The sequence below is a fragment of the Labeo rohita genome, chromosome 9 (assembly GCF_022985175.1).
Source record: "Labeo rohita strain BAU-BD-2019 chromosome 9, IGBB_LRoh.1.0, whole genome shotgun sequence".
Lineage (NCBI taxonomy): Eukaryota > Metazoa > Chordata > Actinopteri > Cypriniformes > Cyprinidae > Labeo > Labeo rohita.
The window spans coordinates 32,535,255-32,552,054 of NC_066877.1; the positions used below are offsets into that span (position 1 = coordinate 32,535,255).

General features: G+C 31.9%; 1 protein-coding gene across 2 annotated transcripts in view; it reads left to right on the forward strand.

Moving 5' to 3' along the window:
- Window positions 1–1,826: 1,826 nt before the first annotated feature.
- Window positions 1,827–16,800, forward strand: part of stk39 (serine threonine kinase 39) — an 85,958-nt gene continuing 70,984 nt past the window's right edge. The window contains exons 1-5 of one of the 2 annotated variants that reach the window (XM_051119764.1): window positions 1,827–2,150; window positions 9,858–9,970; window positions 14,248–14,356; window positions 15,478–15,619; window positions 16,596–16,651. In XM_051119764.1, coding sequence (XP_050975721.1) covers window positions 2,045–2,150; window positions 9,858–9,970; window positions 14,248–14,356; window positions 15,478–15,619; window positions 16,596–16,651 — 526 coding nt within the window. In that variant the 5' untranslated portion in view covers window positions 1,827–2,044. The remainder of the gene's footprint in view (window positions 2,151–9,857; window positions 9,971–14,247; window positions 14,357–15,477; window positions 15,620–16,595; window positions 16,652–16,800) is intronic. The other variant, XM_051119765.1, reaches the window with a different exon arrangement.

A 16,800-nucleotide genomic window follows, 5' to 3' on the forward strand; every position in this document is an offset into this window, starting at 1 on the left:
AAATAGAGATTATATTGTAAACTATATACTCATTCTTGCGAAATTATTTAAACATAAAGCCAAATTCATCAAGATCCGACTTCTTTTTAAAAAACTTTTTACGTGATATGAGTTTAAATATTAGTTTATTAAGATTTATGAACGATTATTTGTAATAGAGACTATTAATACATTGTGGGGAATAACATCACTGATCTGTATAACGTTCTCTATTTTAGATCAGTGTAAAAAATGCTAATAATATAAGAGAAACAGACAGAGAGATCTTCAGTCATGAAAGAGACTGAAAAGATTTATTAATCTCAAAATTCTGTCAGTTTGATACCAAGTATATGATATCTCAGCCTTTACATTTTGACAATATGTAAACAAACAAACAAATAACACATGTAATAGAATTTTGCGCTTACATGAATATTAACTACGTTAAAGTGACTGAACTCTAAAAAGAAGATTACCAAGCAACGTCATAAGCTACGCTTTCGCTAAATAAACAAGACTAATTAATATTTATAAGGTACGCGTTTGCAATATAATCACGTCTGAAATGAATATTCATGAGCAAAGCTCTTGCTTTAGTAGGATTCAAAAAGTCTCTGTCCATCTATGCTCTTCCAAACCCTGCTATGGTTAAGGACTTGGACTATGAATATGTGACTATTTTTTTCATACACAAAACTAATAAATAAGTTCTAAAAAACATACAAATATTTCCTTTTTTTTAAAATAAGAAATTACAACAAGATGCCCTTCAAAATATGCTTACTCAACAAAATAACAGGGGCTTTGGATTTAGAAAGCATAAATAAATACACTCCAAAATAATAACAAATATTTACTTTTTTTTAAATTAAAGAAATGACAACAAGATGGCTTTTCAAAATACGCACATAATAGGGGCTTTGACAATTAGAAAGCATCAATCAATAAATAAATAAATTCCAAAAACATACAAATTTTTACAAATATATACGCTTAACAAAATAACAGGGGCTTTGGCAATTAGAAAACATACACGCATACATGCATGCATACATACATAAATGAATGAATAAGTAAATAAATAATTTATGTATTTATTCCTTTACACTAAATTAATTGTCAAAATACACTCAACAAAACAGGGGTTTTGACAATTAGAATAAATAAATAAATAAATAAATAAATAAAAGTTCCAAAAACATAAAAATATTTACAATTTTTAAATTAAAGAAATGACAACAAGATGGCTTTCAAATTAAGATTACTCAGCAAAATAACAGGGGCTTCGGCAATTAGAATGAATAAATAAATAAAAGTTCCAAAAACATAAAAAATATTTACTTTTTTTAATTAAAGAAATGATGGCTTTTCAAAATATGTACATAATAGGGGCTTTGACAGTTAGAAAGCATCAATCAATTAATCAGTCAATCAATAAATTCCGAAAAAATACAAATATTTACAAATATATATGCTTACTAAACAAAATAACAGGGGCTTCGGCAATTAGAACGAATAAATAAATAAATAAATTAATTAAATAAATAAACTGATTGATTTACATTACAGGCTATCAGAATTTCATTTTTTCATTTCGTTCATATCATTCATTTTATTCAGAGGCCCAAACCAAAATACGCAATTTGGTGCAGATGCTGATATTTATTTGCCCAAAAATGAAATTCTGAGTGTAATGCCTGTAATGTAAATCAGTGAGAGGGGCTTTGGCAATTATAAAGCATGCATAAATAAATAAATAAATAAATAAATAAAACCACCTGACGTGACTACACGCTCTAGCAAAGGTCACCAAACAACGTCACTACGTCCTAATTTATATTCATAAGCTACTTAATATCCACGTGTTACGCTGTAGTGATGTTGACGCTGTAGCGCGACGCGATGAATATTCATGAGCTCAGCCCTCGCTGTAGTAGGATTCGAGATGTCTGTCTCCGGATGTGTTCATCACAGGCGGTAGTGATCCAGCAGCAGCAGCAGCAGCAGCAACGGCAGCGGTGAGGTGAGGTGAGCGAGTGAGAGCGACTCTCTCAGCAGCATCATGGCGGAGCAGAGCGACTCCCCGGCGGCCGTCCAAACCCCGCAGCCGGCGCTCACCACCAGCTGGCCCATTGTCAAGGAGGCGTACGAGCTCCAGGAGGTGATCGGTGGGTACTTGCAGATGGATTTGAGCCCGTCAGTGGCTGTGGTTTGTTGCTTTGGTTTGGGCCTACCGGCTTTTTTCCATATGCACCGGCCGATGACAGTAATGCAATGCGGATATGACAAGTGGAGCTTCCTATATCATATGTTTTGGAGCTGTTAGATGACAGTGCGCATGTTACAAGCGATGATGCTTTATAATAGCATGTGTCCAGCGAGACAACAGGCTGCTGTGGTGTTTACAATAAAGGTGCTGTTATTATACACAGGGAAGGTTATTTTGGCCAAAAAGTGCAACCAAGTTTCAGGGGGTTGAAGTTGATGCAGTGCGCAGGCTGGCGGATATTTAACAAAACACTATTAACAGTGACAACAAGAGTCATTATTATTATTTTGTGTATTTTAAGATTAACATTCTGAGTGTGTAGTACATGTGTGCATCTTATCGGCACTTGCACGCCTTCGCACTGTCTGTGAGATTCAAAGGTGTCATTTGCTGCATGCGATGCGTTTGCTCTCGACTCATGACGCCCTCTGCTGTTCAGATTGAGCACTTCTCATTTCTTACAAGTGCATTTAGTAATTTCTTGATGATTCAAAAAGTTCTTCACAAAGAAATGCGAAGCAGTTTTTAAATATTGACTTGACATTTATATACGTCACTTTTTGGCACAATTGGCGGATTAATCTCATAACACACTGACATTAGATGCATCAATTTATGTATTTTTTGTTTATTTTACGTTAACTAATGTACATATTATTATTATTATTATTATTATTATTATTATTATTATTATTATTATACAGCACACACAGTACACGCTAACCCTGTGAAGCCTGACACATGAAATAATAGTCAGAATCTAATTTAACGGAACAATTCATTGAATCTTCAGGCAAATAAAATAAAATAAAATAAATACAATTAAAGGCCTGTATAGTTATTATTATTTAATTAAACTTATAACCCTAACCCAAACTTATAATTGATAAAATAAAATGCAAAAATATTTTATATATATATATATATATATATATATATATATATATATATATATATATAAATTATATACATAAATTATATTTTTAAAATTACATTTTATTTTAGAAATTATATATATATATGTATGTGTGTGTGTGTGTGTGTGTGTGTATTATTGAATTTTATTTTAGAAATTATATAAAAATCAAATTGCATTTTTGAAATTGTATTTTATTTTAGAAATTCTGTTTAATTTATTAAACAAAATATTATTTAAATGAAAAAAGGAAATAAATTATATATATATATATATATATATATATATATATATATGTTAGTTATTTTATGAATTATATATACTTTTTTCGTTCCTTTTTCCTTAAATTAAATTACTTTTTTATTGTATAATTTTATATATATAATTTAGAAAATAAAAAATATATATATTTATAATTTCTTATATGTTATAATTATTATTTCTTATTATATGTTATATTTAATTATATTTTAGTTATATATATATATATATATATACAGTACATTGTAATAGCTTGATCATATTTGATACTAACATTTTAACATGACTTTAAAAAGGATGTATGGATAATCAAGTAAACCGAAGCAGCTTTAGTCCAGTAAGTGGTCATCTTGAAATAGTACCAATTATTCAAAGTTATTCTTGTTAACTATAAAAATCCTTAAAGAAAATAACAAACCGTCATGCAGTTGTAGATGTGTAGTTTATGCATATCTGCTTATGGGCTTTTTTTGGGTCAACATCAAGATGTTAGTTTAAAACTTACATGCATTTTCATGTATTTGTTTTCACTATTTGTAAACACCTTTTTATTAACTAGTTAAATGGTTAATATGAAGGTCATAAAATCATATATAGAAATTTTAGCAAAAAGACTCTTTCCAGGATGTCAACTTCCCAAATTATGACCAAACATTAATTTTATGAGTGAACGTTTCCTAATAATCAATAGCTGTTATTTTATGACATTTTCCCTTCTCTCTTTATTTAGTTCATTGACATTTCGCTGCATTCTCCAATCCCTAAAAAGTTTGAGTCGGCTGTTATTGATAGACCCACTGCCTGCAGATATGAGGCTCCCAAAGTGAATAAGGACAAAAAACACAAAAAGGCCCTCTTCATGGCTCTGAGCGTGGTGGGGTTGAGATGCGTCTTAAAGCAGTATGCTATCAGCTCGGATAAGAGCTAGCATTACCGGAGAGCTTCTCTATAGTTTCTGTGCACTTATGCGGCTAATCGGTGTGTTGCGTGGTCAGGACCCCCTCCTTATCTGTCAGCCGCAGTTGGCAGAGTGTCACACACTCTTTACCGTGTGAATATCAGCACTGCGTTTGTGTTTGTGCATGTGCATGTGTGTTTATAGTCACAAATGTGAGATATCATATCGGATGTGAATCAGCAATTGGCTATCAGTGCATTATGTTTTATGCATGAATGTAAAATATTTTCAGGCTTAGTGAAATTGCACACCTCCTTTTTTAAATGCATTTGAATAGATAGATAAATTGTGTGTGTGTTTGTGTGTGTGTATGTATATATATCAGTGGTGTCAAATTAGCGTTCATTCATTTTAACGCGTTAAAAATATTTAACGCAATTAACGCAAGGACGGGGCTAGTTTTGCCACCCCACCCAGACATAATAACGAGCACATCAAACAAGAGACTTTTCAGACGCACGGTCCAACGTCACTTCAGCAACAGGCGCGAGTCAAACGAGCGCGGAAGTGGTAGCCCATTAAAGCACTGTATCATATTCAAACCCAAATGTACTATGGGTATGTATGTAGTTAGTCGTAGTTATGTCTTCAGTTAAGCCATGAAGTTACAAAAAGGCAACTTAAGCTCTCATAAAACTGTGCATGTAAGTGTTTAGAAGTCACGTTTAAAGCAGTGCCAGATCTGGTTCGGTTACTTGTCATTAAGATGTCATTAAACAAATATCAAAAATATACTTCCTTTATGTCGTTTCTACATTATTTTGAAGATTAAATGTGAAATTAATGCAATATAAAAGTGTAATGAAAAAATGTAATTGTAATAATCGCGATTAATTTCAGAAAAATGTACAATTAATTAGTTAATTTAATTTTTTTTTCAATCGATTGACACCACTAATGTATATATGTATAATATATGTATATATGTGTGTGTGTGTGTGTGTGTGTGTGTATATATATATATATATATATATATATGTATGTATATATATATATATATATGTGTGTGTGTATGTATATATGTATATACAGTAGTCAACACTGGAAATGTCACTTTAAATGTTGACTACTGTATATATATGTGTGTGTGTGTGTGTGTATATATATATATATATATATATATATATATATATATGTGTGTATGTATGTATGTTTGTGTGTATATATATATATATATATATATATATATACGTATGTATATAAGAGTTCAGATGCAAAACCAGCTAAAAGCCATCTCGGTCAAAAATGAGATGATGATACTGAGTGAATGCTCCTGACACATAATATACGTCCATCAAATACTTTTACTTCAAACTTGCTAAATTCCAGCCTCAGCCCAATCAGAAGTACCAGTACTTACATAGAAACGAGGCTTTTGCATCTGAACTCTTCATATATATGTATATATATATGTGTGTGTGTGTGTATATAGTGCAGTGTCTCCTCTCCTCAGAATTGGATGTACAGAACAATTGTAACGTTATTAGTTCACAAATAAAAAAAAGTGTCTATTCGCACTAAGTGTAAATAGCCTGCCTCGTTGGCAGAGGATATTTATACTAACTCCGCCCACCAACGTGTGATTGAGCTAGTCAGTATTACCAAAGACAATCGACTTATAACAGCTCCAGCGGCGTAGATGGTAAAGTGTGTATTGAAGTCATTTTTGATGTGATCGACCCGGTTTTCAATCTGTGTTTTGCCAAACTTTTTTTCTCCCTTTTCAAATCAGATATCACCATGGAAAGGCATTGTGATGCCTTGTCCCAATAAGGTGGCATCCATTTAATAATTTGAATTAAAATAATAATTTACACTCAGTATGTTATTATTGCATATTGTTCATAATGTACTACAATACTGAGGTGCAGATAATTGCCACTATTTGCAATAAGCATTATAAATAGCAGAAAATCCTGCTATTTTAACAGTGTAAATAGAATCTATAGCTAGTTTTGCATTTTGTGTAAATGATAAAATCTTTTGATTAAAAAAAAATACTGCTATTTGCACTTAGTGTAAATAGCCTCTATCACTATTTACCTATTTATTTATTTTGCCAAAAACAAAAGGTGATTGTGACTTTTTATCTCACAATTCTCACTTTTTTCTTGCAATTTGTAGTTGAATTGCATGATACAAACTTCCAATTCTGACTGTTTTCTCAGAATTTGCAATTCTGAGAAATGAAGTCCGAATTGCAAAATATAAACTCACACTTCTGACTTTTTTTTCTCAGAATTGCTCAGAATTTAGCTCCAACTCTAATCAAATGCAAATGCCTGTAGCTCTCTAGCAGTGATTGTCTTACTATTGGGAGATGAGAGTCTGTATTACTTACTATTGGAAAAAGCGTATCGGTCAACTTGGATCACATGTGCCTTGATAACCAATCACATTACAGCCTTGACACCATTGAATTTCAGTCAGAGCTGTGCGACACTATTGCCATTTACAAATACCATAAAAACGAATGGGAAGTGCCGTATGCTAAATCCCACCTGTAACAAAAAGTCATTTTTTTAAGGATAAACTCTAAAAATACTTAAGTCCAAATCTGTTGTTTTGTGTAAAACATGTTTAAGATTAGCCGATAGGTGTCGATTCAGTAAATGATAAGCTATTTTCTCAAAAAAAAAAAAAAAGTTTGATTGAATATGGCTTTTTCAATATTTACACCGTGTCTACACTGGACGCGACAGTTGCCGCGCCGCAACAGCTAAAGTCTGTCTACACTGGACGCGACAAAGCGACCGTTGCAAATCATTTGAACGTGTGAGCACGTCATAAATAGAACGCGGCAGCAGCTTACTGTCGGGAATTTGCAATGGGTTCTGTGCGATTACAATGAATTCTACTGTATTTTGTCGCGCCGGTTGCATCCGGTGTAGACGCACAGTGTTAGAGAGAATGATGGCTGCTGGCTTATATATGTAATGTTACAGTGCAGTTGCAGGAAAAAGTATGTGAATGCATGGAGTTTCGTTTTGCCTCACTTCCCAGTTCAGTCAATGTCAGACAGTGGTTTCGAATGAAGATACTACTACCTACTAAGGAGGTACTGGTTTCAGACACCATGACTTGATCTGTCTGTTGATCTAGATCCAATTTAAGTGAACTTTAGGCATAACCAAGCAAATATATCACAATAGAACTTGAATCATAAGTTGAAAAATGGACATTTGCCTGCACGCACAATATGGAAGGACACTTTCAGAAACCAAAAGAGAGCTCTGCACGCCTCAGATTGAAACTTGTTGCCTTGCATGCTGAAAAAGGGTTACGAAATCATCTCTGAATGTCGTGAAGTTCTTCAGCACATATAAATGGGGAAAGTTTAGCACTGTGGGTGTCCTGCAAAGAGGAAGCCACTGCTGTCTCAAAAAAGCATTGCTGCACATCAGAAATGTGCAAAAAGTCACCTTGCTGTCATGGAGGGGAAAATGAATTCCCAAGTTTGTAAGATTCAGACCATTTAGCAGGAGACTGAAGGCTGTCTGTCCATCTGAAGCTCGACAGAAGTCGATAAATCAACGCTCGAGTAAATCAGCAAACCTCTGAGTGACCCAGTCTGAGTCCTGACCTCAACCCGATTGAGATGCTTTAGCATGGCCTAGAGAGATATTGCAGAACTAAAACCATCTTATTCACAAGAGGTTATTGTTCACATACGTTTTCCACTCATGTTGTGAACAGTGTTTTACAAAGAAATGAAGTAGTTTGTATTGTTATTTGCTTAAGCAGACTGTGTTTGTCTATTCCTGATGAGTTGAATGAGGATTAGATAAAATTTACATGGTAAATCCAAGGATTCAAATACTTTACGTTGCAACTGGATTAAATAGAATTTAATGATTGCAAATAATATGCAGACAAATGGCTGAATTTAAATGTAATTTATTCACCTTTGAGGGTTTTGTGCATTATGTTTTACTCATACACGCACACAAAAAATATTTTTTTCCCCCAAAGGCTGTCTGTAGTTCAACACATCTGTTATTCATCAAATATCTTTAATTAATACTTTAAAAACTAATATATTAATTAGCATATTAATTTTGTTTTTGAAGGATCATGTGACAAAGACTGAAGTAATGATGATGAAAATTCAGATTTGCATGACAGAATTTAATTGTATTTTAAATGTATTCAAATAGAAAGCAGTTGATTTAAATTGTAATAATATTTCAGAATATTATTATTTTTACCGTATTTTTGATCAAATAAACAAACACATTGTGGGGGAAAAAAAAAAAATCGTATTGACCACAAATTTTTGAATGGTAGTGTATGTAATTACAGAATAGTATATAATAAAATACTACATTTGTATTATTATATGACTATATCATATGACTTTAAAGGATCACTCGACACTAAAGACTGAAGAAATTATGCTGAAAGTTCAGATTTGCGTCACAGGAATAAATTATATTTTAAAATATATTCAAACAGGAAACCATTATTTTTAAATAGTAAAAATATTTCAGAGTTTTACTGTTTTTACTGTATTTTTGAACAAATAAACAAACACATTGTTAACAAAATTTTGTTGAGCACAAATTTTTGAATGGTAGTGTATATAATTACAGTATGATATATAAAAAAAAATGCTGTGTATTATTATGTAGTATTATTTTATTAACATTTCTATATATACACAATATTTTTGGACAGAAAGATTTTTAATGTTTTTTTTTTTTTTTTTTTTTACAGAAGTCTCTTCTGCTCACCAAGTCTGCATTTATTTGTTCCAAAATACAGCAAAAGCATAACATAACATAGCATAACATAACTGCTTTCTGTTTGAATATATTTTAAAATGTAATTTATTCCTGTGATCAAAGCTGAATTTTCTGCATCATTACTCCAGTCTTCATTATCACATGATCCTTCAGAAATCATTCTAATATGCTGATTTGCTGATTTTTTTTTTTTTAATTTATTTTATTTAGCTTTAAAATCACAGGAATAAATTACATTTTAAAATATAATAAAATAGAAAACAGTTCTTTAAAATAGTAAAATATTTTAAAATTTTTACTATTTTCCTGTATTTTGGATCAAATAAATGCAGGCTTGGTGAGCAAAAAAAAAAAAAAAAAAATCTTTAAAAAACATTTAAAATCTTACTGTTCAAAAACGTTTTGGCTGGTACACACACATACAACAATATGAAAACAGCAATTGAAATTAAATTTTACATTTCTTGATTTAGTTACAGAAAAATTCCAACTTAATATTGCAAACACGTAGCATGCAATTTGTCTCTCTTACAGTAAAGCTACTTATCACAGCGCCACACGCGTCTATTATCAATCCTATAAGCACATCATATGATCAGCTGCACCTGCTGTGCACAAGCTTTTATATTCCAGAGGGCATGTTTACTGTCTGCCTTTCATCTAGAATAATGTCTTTGACACGCCGTGTGCTTTGTTCATTAGAGACGTGTATATTGTGTTTTGTAGGTAGCGGAGCCACAGCAGTCGTCCAGGCAGCGCTTTGTAGCCCTCGACAGGAACGTGTGGCCATCAAGAGAATCAACCTGGAGAAATGCCAGACCAGCATGGATGAGCTGTTGGTGAGGAACAACATAAAAACAGATGTGTCTTCTCATGCAGGTTCTGCCACACACATGCATATTCATGTAAACGCACGCACATTATATGGATATGCAAATAGTTACAGGCAAAATGCAATTTGGCCATCCAAGATGTAGATGAGTTTGTTTGCTAATGAGAACAGATTTGGAGAAATTTAGCATTACATTACTTGCTCACCAGTGGATCCTGTGCAGTGAATGGGTGCCGTCAAAATGAGAACTGATAAAAACATCACAATAATCCACAAGTAATCCACACCACTCCAGTCCATCAATTAACATTGTGTGAAGCAAAACTCTGTTTTTTAGGCGTTTAACCTTAAACCTTCGGTTCTGCCTAAAATACTCTATGATAGTGCTTCCTCTAATCCCATGTTGTCCTCTCACATCAATTTGTTCTGTACTGTTTTTACTTGCAAACAGTGCTTGATCTGTGCATATTTCTCTCCTGATTCAGACAAGGTGACTTTTTCACTGGAAAAACGAAAATTATGGATAGAGGAGATTTGTTTCTTACAAACATGCAGCTTTTTGCTTTACAAGGTGTTAATTGATGAACTAGAGTGGTGTGGATTATTGTGCTGTTTGGACTCTCATTCTGACGGCACCCATTCACTGCAGAGGATCCATTGCTGAGCAAGTGATGTAATGCTAGCTTTCTATTCATCAAAGAAAAAAAAAACTGTATCATGGTTTCCACCAAAAAGTTAAGCAGCACAACTGCTTTTAAAATTTGTAATCATAATTTTTTGAGCAGAAAATCAGATTTCTGAAGGATCATGTGACACTGAAGATAGGGTTGTGACGATGAGGAAATTTCCCCACCGGTTAATCGACATGTGACAACGCCGGTAATACCGGTATCTCCGTGGGGGTGGGGGTTTCCTCTTTTCCTCTTTTTTTTCTGCTGTTAAATAGCTTATAAATGCGTGCGTATTATACTTTCACTTTCAGTTTTGCGGGAATTGCCAATTCGGCGTCAATTGTTTGAATGGACGACAACGAAACTACAAAAAAAAAAAAAAAAAAATCACTGATATTAAACACAGAACTTTTATTAACATAACGAAAAAAAAAAAAACACAAGGCCATTCTCTTTCTGTAAATTTGACTCCTCTCGTTCTCCTCACGTGATAAATGAAATATGACGCATTGTAGCCATGTTCAGTTTTTAATTATAGTGCATGCTCTTGTCTTAAGTAAATTATTTAGAATTATATTTTCCATTTAATTCAAATAAATATTTAATAAAAAAACGAATACTTAAAAAAAAAAAAAAATGTGGGGACGGTGTCACGGTGGAAAAGTGATGTCACCGGTGTTGCGTCTTAAAACCGGTAACACCGTCAACACCGTCTATCGTGGCAAGCCTAACTGAAGACTGGAGTAATGATGCTGAAAATTCAGCTTTGCATCACAGGAATAAATTATATTTCAAAATATATTTAAATAAAACAGCTAATTTGAATTGTAATAATATTTTACAATACTACAGTTTTTATTGTATTTTTAATCAAATAAATGCAGCCTTGGTGAACAATAAGAGACTTCTTTTAAAAGCAAAAAAACAAAACCCTCAAACGTTTGAATATAGTATATACAAATGTAGAAATTGGTTTATTCACTTATGTCATTCCCAGTGATTCATGGGTTTGGACAATTCCTGCTAACCTCTTGGTGTAAAGTTTTATATTAGAAATACATTTTTAAATAATTTTGAATAATTTATACAAATAATTTGAAATCATCGACTTAATTCTTCTATAGAAGCATATAACATTTTAACATTAAAACATTAAGTTTTAAAAAGTTTTAATTAAGTAAGGTTTATTTTTTTTAAGAAATTATTATTTTTTTCCAGAATGCCTCATTAAATTAATCAAGAGCAACATTTAAGACTTTTAAGATTTAAGACAAAAGATTTCTATTTTAAATAAATGTTTTTTTTTTTTGTTTTTTTTTTAGCTTTCTATTCATCAAAGGAAGAAAAAACTGTATCATGGTTTCTGTCAAAAAGTTAAGCAGCACGACTGCTTTTAAAATTTGTAGTCACAATAATTGAGCAGAAAATCAGCATATTATAATGATTTCTGAAGGATCATGTGACACTAAAGACTGGAGTAATGATGCTGAAAATTCAGCTTTGCATCACAGGAATAAATTGTATTTCAAAATATATTTAAATAAAACACAGCTATTTTGAATTGTAATAATATTTCACAATATTGCTGTTTTTACTGCATTTTTAATCAAATAAATGCAGCCTTGTTAAACAATAAGAGAGCAAAAAAATAATATGGTGTTTAAATATGGTATATACAAATGTAGAAATTGCTTTATTCACTTATGTCATTCCCAGTGTTTCATGTGTTTGGACAATTGCTGCTAATCTCTTATTTTATAGTTCTATATTAGAAATAAATAATTTAAAATAATTTATACAATTAATTTAAAATCACCCTGACTTAATTCCTCTATACACTCTTAAAAATAAAGGTGCTTTTGACAGTGATGCCATAGAAAAACCATTTTTGCTTCCACAAAGAACCATTCAGTCAAAGGTTCTTTAAAGACATTTCTTACCTTTTTATAATCTGAAGAACCTTCTTTCGCCACAAAGAACCTTTTGTGACACAGAAAGATCCTTCAGAGGTTAAAGGTTCTTTACGGAACCACTTAAGCAAAAAAGGTTCTTCCGTGGCATCGTGAAGCACCTTTATTTTTAATAGTATAGAAGCATTAACATTTTAAAATTAAAAAGTTAAGTCTTAAGTTTTAATTTGCGCCACAAATCATTTCCCTGTAGAGAAAATGGTTTTCTTCAACAAACACTTCACATTTAATGATTTTGAGTGAATAAATGACTTCTTAATGAGCATGTGTAAGTGTCACAAAAGTCAATAAATCATTAATCACAATTATCTGTGTGATAATTAATCATTAGCCAACACTTGTGGTTTTGACTGGCCTAGTTTTTCAGTAATGTGCTTCATATCTGTCAGAGACACACATGCTTCATGCTTCTCTCATATAGCGCGCTTTCTCTACTGTAATCATTCTCGCACATGCACACACACCCAGCGGGCCTCTCACTACGACACTCACGACTGAGTTGTTTTCCATTGATCTTTGTTTTGGTGCAGTGAGATTGGAAACTGATGGTTTGATTAATGACTGTTCTGTCGCGAAAACAAGTTTATTCCCGGAGATGGGAATCTGCTATAAACATCTCTCCGATTTACTCTCAAATTGGCTGACACAGAAATATGTTTTTGTGTAAATTTATGCTGAACCCGGACAGCACGTATGTAATGTACTTTTTCAATTTTCTTCAGGTTTGCATCCTGCGGTCCTTTTATTAAAGCCTTATATTATTAGAATACGTGAAATTACTTCTTCAGTTGTATGTATGCTTACATGCACAAGCTAAACAGGTTTTTCTGGGTGAATTCTGCTTCGAAATATACTCCAAAACAGCATTAGTATTGAAGCATTGATTTCCATTGCAGATTTGTTTGTCTGATGTTTTCACAAATTAAATTTCCTTATTAGTATTCCTTTATAAGTATACAAATTGCTGTTTATCATGTTTATAATAAATATATTTGCTCTTTTTTTCTTTTCAATTAAATGAACTGACAGATTCAAAATGTTTAATGTAAGTTTAAAAATGCACTAAAAATAAGATGTTTTTTTATTAATCATTTTCATGTGATTACACCAATATAACAAATACGTATGAACATAACAAAAAAAGTACATGCTTATTTTTGCTAAAGCATTAAAATCATTTAAACATAAAAATACATTTTTGAACGATGACTTGAATTAATTTTTGAATCAAACTGAATCAAATAACTGAAATAGACAGTGATTCCATTCCATGATTGAACTGATTCAAGTAAATCAATCAAACTTTTATTACATTTCATTTTTTAAAAAAGTATCAATTAAAGGTAATTTTTCACCTTCATGTATAAATGCTTTAATAATATGCAATTTAAAAGAATCAAGAAAAAATAAGTTATTTTTTTCCAATATGTTAATGAAATTTGGAGGAAAAATTCTTTTGATTTTGGTGTGAAATATGCCCTGGCTTTGGGAGATTGACTCTATTACTGAATACTGTCGATTATAAATCGGTTCAAGGGTTTGAAACCATTGCAATTACTTTACTTTGTGCATGCATTATAAAGCACATGGACTTTATTGAAGACATGCATTCTAAAGCTCGACACCTCTGTCTGTCTCCACAGAAAGAGATTCAAGCCATGAGCCAGTGTAATCATCCTAATGTGGTCACCTACTACACTTCATTTGTTGTGAAAGATGAACTTTGGCTGGTCATGAAGCTCCTGAGTGGAGGTAAGAAAAATCTTTTCAATTACCTACATGTGTGGTTTCATCATTTAAAAAAAGCTTTTTTTGTGAAATGCATTGCCTGAAAAGTGTACTTGCATTATATTTCTTGAAAATAAATGTCACTTAATTTGATCTAATGCAATGACATTCATATACACTACCAGACGAAAGTTTTTAAACAGTAAGATTTTTAATGTTTTTTTTTAAGAAGTTTCTTTTGCTCACCAAGCCTGCATTTATTTGATTAAAAATACAGCATATATAATATTGTGAAATATTTTTGCTATTTAAAATAACTGTTTTGTATTGGTATATATTTTAGAATCATTACTCCAGTCACATGATCCTTCAGAAATAATTCTAATATTTTGATTTGCTGCTTAAAAAACATTTATTATTATTATTATTATTATTATGTTGAAAACAGCTGAGTAGAATTTTTTTCAGGTTTCTTTGATGAATAGAAAGTTCAGAAGAACAGCATTTATCTGAAATATAATTTTTTTTTTGTAAAATTATAAATGTCTTTGTCATCACTTTTGATCAATTTAAAGCATCCTTGCTAAATAAAAGTATTAATTCATATAATTTCTTTCTTAAAAAAAAATTATACTGACTTCAAGCTTTTGAATGGTATAGTGTATAATGTTACAAAAGCTTTTTATTTCAAATAAATGTTGATCTTTGGATATTTTCATCAAAGAATCCTGAAAAAAATTACTCAACTGTTTTAAATATTGATAATAATAATAATAATAATAATACATTTCCTTAAGCACAAATCAGCATATTAGAGTGAGTTCTGAATGATCATGTGACAGGAGTAATGATGTTGGAAATTCAGTTTTGATCACAGAAATAAATTACATTTTACAACATATTCAAATAGAAAACAGTTATTTTAAATAGTAAAAATATTTCAGAATTGTACTGTTTTTGCTGTACTTCGGATCAAATAAATGCAGGCTTGGTGAGCAGAAGAGACTTCTTTAAAAAAACATAAAAAAAACTTTTGACTGGTAGCGTAATTTATATGTACAACTACTATTGTTGACAACTGTACGTGTAATATACATGTACATGTACACATATGTTATATGTGATAAAGTTTTTTATTCTTACAGGATCAGTGTTAGACATCATAAAGCACACGTTCAGCAAAGGAGAGCATAAAAACGGTGTACTAGATGAATCTACAATAGCAACCATTTTGAAGGAAGTACTGGAAGGATTAGATTACCTACATAAAAATGGACAGATTCACAGGTAAGAAAAAATGAAAATAATGACAAAATAAACCATGGCTGATCATTTCGCATGCCTTCCAGACTGTTTCTTCTTGTTTAAAGAAATAATTCACCCAAAAATAAAAATTAGCTGAAGACATACTCACCTTCAGGTCATCGAAGAGGTACATGAATTAGTTTCTTCATCAAAAAACATTTGGAGAAATGTAGCATTGCATCACTTGCTCACCAACAGATCCTCTGCAGTGAATGGGTGCCGTCAGAATGAGAGTCAAAACGGCTGAGAAAAACCACTCCAGTCCATCAATTAACGTCTTGTGAAGCAAAAAGCTGCATGTTTGTAAGAAACAAATCCATCAATAAGATTTTTTTTAAACTTTAAACTGCTGGTTGTGTTGTTTGAATCAGGAGAGAAATATGCACAAAACAAGCTCTGTTACAGCTTTACACTTTACAAGATGTTAACTGATGGACTGGAGTGGTGTGGATTACTTGTGGATTATTGTGATGTTTTTATCAGCTGTTTGGACTCTCATTCTGACGGCACCCATTCACTGCAAAGGATCCATTGGTGAGCTAGTGATGTAATGGTAAATTTCTCCAAATCTGTTTTGATGAAGAAACAAACTCATCTTTTGTACATCTTGGATGGCCTGAGGTAAATTTTAAACATAGCTTGATTTTTGGATGAACTGTTCCTTTAAGTGGACAACTTTCCGTCCAAATAAGATGCAAAGTGGACCAGACTTTATGCTGATAGTCAAACGTCTGTTTTTGTGAGACTAGTGTAACGTATTATTTAATTAAGTTCCTCTGCATGTTAAGTGCTGGAAAATACTAATGAGGTCTTTTCCCTCCAAGCCATCTCAGCTGTAATAATGGTCTGAAAAATTCATAAACATGCAGATTCATTCTTCAGCCACTGGCGTTATTGTTAATGTTTAAGATTATAATAAACCGTGACATGGGTGTGCTTTGTCTTGGTTTGACCTCAGGGACGTGAAGGCTGGTAATATTCTATTGGGAGAAGATGGATCGGTGCAGATCGCAGGTTTGTAGCTTTGCTTGACTTTGCTTAAACGTGTTGATTTTATGAAATGTTTTGATGCTTTTTTTATTGTCTTAGTAAGGTAACCATCAACATCTTGGTATTTAACATCTCCAGAGTTTTTCATGGGGGAGTTAAATACTAAATTGGCT